At 36.5% G+C, this 4632-nt stretch overlaps 1 protein-coding gene across 1 annotated transcript; it reads right to left on the reverse strand.

Moving 5' to 3' along the window:
• Positions 1–1230: 1230 nt before the first annotated feature.
• Positions 1231–1883, reverse strand: LOC145577978 (uncharacterized). The gene is made up of 2 exons (XM_081635391.1): positions 1823–1883; positions 1231–1721 (listed from the first exon to the last, which is right to left on the reverse strand). The coding sequence occupies exons 1-2, from the start codon at positions 1881–1883 to the stop codon at positions 1231–1233; spliced, it is 552 nt and encodes a 183-aa protein (XP_081491517.1).
• Positions 1884–4632: the final 2749 nt, after the last annotated feature.

Below are 4632 nucleotides of genomic sequence, written 5' to 3' on the forward strand. Positions count from 1 at the left end.
CACAAAGAACTAATGCCATGAATATAGTAGCAACCATAGAAAAATTCAATGAGAAATAAGAAGCAGCTAATCATTAATCAAAGGCAAAATTTTGTCATGAAAGACCAAAATCATGAATCATCATAGGCAAAATTACCCAAAAACATTGAATTATCAAAGAAACAAAGACCATGAACAATACCCATGAGAGAGAAAAATGACCAACAATGGTGATTTCAAGAATTCAAGCAAGGTAACAATTTCATTATGAAAAAGCTTCAAAATATCATCAAATAACATCTTACAACACAAAATACAAGCAAAATGAACCAACAATGGAGTTCTACCATTAAAGCCCAAATAAGGGTTTCGTGCTTTAAAAATGAGGAAGAAGATGACTAGAAAATGAGAAATCATACCTCAATGAAGCCTTAAAACACTTGAAAATGGAATAAATGAAGATTATAAACCAATTAGAACACCAAGAAGCAAGTTTCAAACCCCAATTTGAACACCCAAAATTCGAAAATCCAAGACCTAAAATTTTGAATATGTGTTCGAAAATCTGAAAATTTCTTGTGTGAAATTGTGATTTTGTTGCTGTAATTTGTGAAATGACGAATTAAAATAATATAAAGTGAAGTTTTTTGAGGATTTGTTAAAAGGAAGAAGAAGTAAAGTGAAGGAGAAGGCAGGATGAGAAAATCTGGGAGAGAGAATGTGGGATGAAGGGGGGCAAAGCAGCTAAGGCACGAAAAAGGGGGTTTAGCTGCCAGGCTCGTGCGTGCGTGCACACCCAGCTGTGCATGCGCACGAGCGGCCGGCTTTGGGGGCGTTGCGTGCATTGGTTAGTGCTTGTGTGTGCGGTGCTCTCGTTGACGCTCTCGAGCGTCAAGCTCAAGTGATGCTCACGAGAGGGACAGACCAAAAATCACTCAATTTTCTCAATAATGACTTGTTCATGTTTAAAATCCACGAGAGCGCAACCATGAGACCGCACTTGCACATCAATCTCTTCTTCACTTTAATTCAACTCCAACCTCTTGAAACCTTCAATTGACACCAAAATTTTCAGAAATCTTAATCAACTCAATCCCAAGGTACCTTAAATCAAGAAAACAAAGAAAGATAAGAAAATTTCTCAAAAATAGAAGAAATAAAAAGAATAAAAAATCAAAAGAAAGGGTTAAAAAACCGGGTTGCCTCCCGAGAAGCGCTTGTTTAACGTCATAGCTCGACGTTCTCCACCTATCAAGGTGGTTGACGGATAATCATTTTGTGAACAAGGCCAAAGAAAGCACCATCAAAGTACTTCTTCAGTCGATGGCCATTGACCTTGAACAGAGATGATGAATCTAACATAGAAACTTCCACAACACCATTTGGAAAGACACCTTGAACCAAAGAAGGACCACTCCTCCTTAACATGAGCTTTCCGGGGAACAACTTCATCTTAGAATTATAAAGAAGAACCTTGTCACCTACACAAACTTCCTTTTTCTCAATAAGTTTCTCATGAGCATCCTTAGATTGAGCTTTGTAGGTACCTGCACAATCATAAGCATCAAGCTTAAGTTCTTCTAATTCATGAAGATCCAACCACCTTTGCTTTCCCGAACTCGCCAAATCGAATTTGATTTTCCTGATTGCCCAATGAGCGCGGTGCTCAAGCTCCACCGGAAGATGACATGATTTTCCAGAAACAAGGCAGTCTGGAGTGGTGCCTATGGGAGTCTTGAAAGCTGTTTGATATGCCCATAAAGTATCATCAAGTTTGTCTGCCCAATTTTTCCTATTCCTAGCAACCGTCTTCTCAAGGATCAACTTTATTTGACGGTTGGACACCTCAACTTGTCAACTAGTTTGAGGGTGGTAGGGAAGACCGAAACGTTGATAATCGCCATGCTTTCTCAACAACTTTTGGAAAGCATTATGTACAAAATGCGATCCATTGTCACTTATTACCGCCTTGGGCACACTGAATCTCGGAAGAATGATTTTTTTTAATAGCTTTATCACCACCTTGTGGTCATTTGTAGGGGAGGCAATGGCCTCAACCTATTTAGAAACATAATAGACCGCCACAAGGATGTAATGGTTTCCAAAAGAAGAAGGGAATGGTCCCATGAAGTCAATGCCCCATACATCGAAAATCTCCAACTCAAGGATGGGTTGTTGAGGCATCTCATTCCTCTTTGAAACGTTTCCAGTCCTTTGTCATCTATCACAAGACTTTATAAAACCCCAAGTGTCCTTAAAAAGATGTGGTCACCATAAACCACTTTGGAAAATCTTTGAAGCGGTTTTGGAAACTCCCATGTGACCACCGCTAGGATCCGAGTGGAACATCTTCAAGACATTCGGCACTTCTTCACATCCCCGGCAATGGCGCCATTTTGATGCGTTGTAATCTAGGTCGTTGAAAACTAAAGCACCACCAATAAAAAAATTAAGAAAATCAAACTTATTCCTAGTATAGGACAAGTCTGAGTCAAACCACGAGGAGTGAGAGGGAGATCGCTATAGTCAATGGTCAAGCTTTCGAAGAATGAGAGGTGAAGTGAATTTAATTGTAACTAAGGTATCAACTAGCTAATCAAGACAAAGAAAATCAATATGCTAAACACTAGGGATTAAGGTTCCACATGCAAGCTCAATGACTATGTCAATCGATGAAGAACTCAATTGAGTCAAACGTTGCAAAGGACAAACAATAGTTGCAATTAATAGAATTCAAGAGCTATCTCCTATAAGTCAAGCTAGGGTTCACTATGAATGACTAATAAGGAAAATCACAATCAAATTCAACCAATTAAAACAATTCTCAAATCAAGGGTTCATGTCATTGAAATTTGATATGCAATCTAGATTAATCATCTAGGTTTATCACTCCTAATCAAATTAATCACATGCACAACTATGTCAACCAATTTAATTGCAACAATTCAATCATCCAAGAATCATCAACTAGCGAAAATCATCAATCAAGCATGCTTCCCTTTCTCCCTAGCTACTAATCTACTCACAAATCGTAATGGAATTGAAAAACAAAGCAAACTGAATTACAAACATCATCATTTCAAGCATAATCAAAGAGAAAATCAAATTCAACAAATTCTCAAACTAAAGATCAACAATAAAATAAAACATTCAAGAACTAAAGGAAAGAGCAAGCAAACACTACTACAAAACTTGGAAAAGAGGCCCCTAATTAATGACCCGTTATTTAACCAACGGGTCTGTTTGATATGGGAGACTTAATATTAATTGTAACAGGTCTCTTACATGTATTAAAGACAAAATGAGAGAGATAAAATACCTGTTGCCAAACCCAACGGGTCTCTTTATCATATTAGGACCCACAGCATTGGCATATTAAATAGATAAGAGACCCGTTCTCATTATTAACGGGTCTTTTAGCTTTGTTCCTTACTACAACAATGAGTGCCCCTATTTAATTCGTACTCTATTTTTTTTTTCATTGTGTCCTATATTCATTCACTTACTTGCTATTGATGTTTACTTGGTATTCTCTCTCTTCAAAACCCAAACCCTAAATTAAAACCCTAGCTCATCTTCTCTTTGAATCTGCTGCCGTCACTTCCTCCTCTTCCTCTATTGAATTGAAAATCATCAAATACTCTAAGTATGGGGAAATGTGGCACTCCTAGACAGGTATTTCTCTATCTTCAATATGCTTTCTCTTACCCCTATCAAATTTCTCATGTTTGAGAAAATCGCTTAGTTAGAGTGAGATTTGTTGGTTTTAGTGTTGATCTGATCGGACTCCAGACACGCGAGAGCCCAGCCTGGGAGGAACGGATCGCTGCTATGTTTATGTGCCGGTGTTGGTGAAAATATATCTTCAGTTTTTAAGGTAATTTGTCCCTTTAATGTGGGTTTTCATTTCTTGATTTTTTGGTTGGTGAGAAATTGTTTAAGGAGTAAATTATACTATTAGATCTGATCTTGAAGGCTATATTTAAATATACACCCTGCTTTATATTGTAAATTTGCATTATTGAATGGTCTTCATCATCGTCGATGCTTTGTTATGAACAAAAATAGAGGAAAAGGCTCTGGTGGGAAACAAAAGATTTTGAAAACATAAATTTTCATTTTTGGGGTTTTCGCAGAAAATTTACTTGGGAAATTCACCAAATTTTACAATCAGTTTTCGGGTTTTTCTAGAGGTAAATGCTTGTGCATGCAATTAACCCTTTAAAGATTTCATCTTTTCATTAATATTTTACTGTACAAAACCGTTTAATGAGTATAATTCACTTTGATTTGTTGATGGAATTCTTTTGTTTAATTAATTTAGGGTTCTTGTTCGTGTTAATTAATTGAAATTCTAGAGCTTTTGGGCATTTTATAATACAAATCTAACTGCCATTATTTTAATTAATCTCAGAGTTATCAGAAAAAAATGGGGTTGAAGATAATGGATGCTACCATAGCAAACTTCAATGGAGTTTTTGACAAGTTTGCAAAGGAAGCTGCAAATAACAAAGTTAATCTCATCCTCTTTTTGGGTGACAAATATATATATTTGTTGAAAACATACATGGTTAGTGGTTTTTAATTGAGAATAGCCTACTTGCAGAGTATTGTATTCATGATTTCAATTTTTTTGTGGTTTTTTAAAAACAA

Source organism: Chenopodium album, chromosome 14 (genome assembly GCF_948465745.1).
Source record: "Chenopodium album chromosome 14, dcCheAlbu1.1, whole genome shotgun sequence".
Taxonomy (NCBI): domain Eukaryota; kingdom Viridiplantae; phylum Streptophyta; class Magnoliopsida; order Caryophyllales; family Amaranthaceae; genus Chenopodium; species Chenopodium album.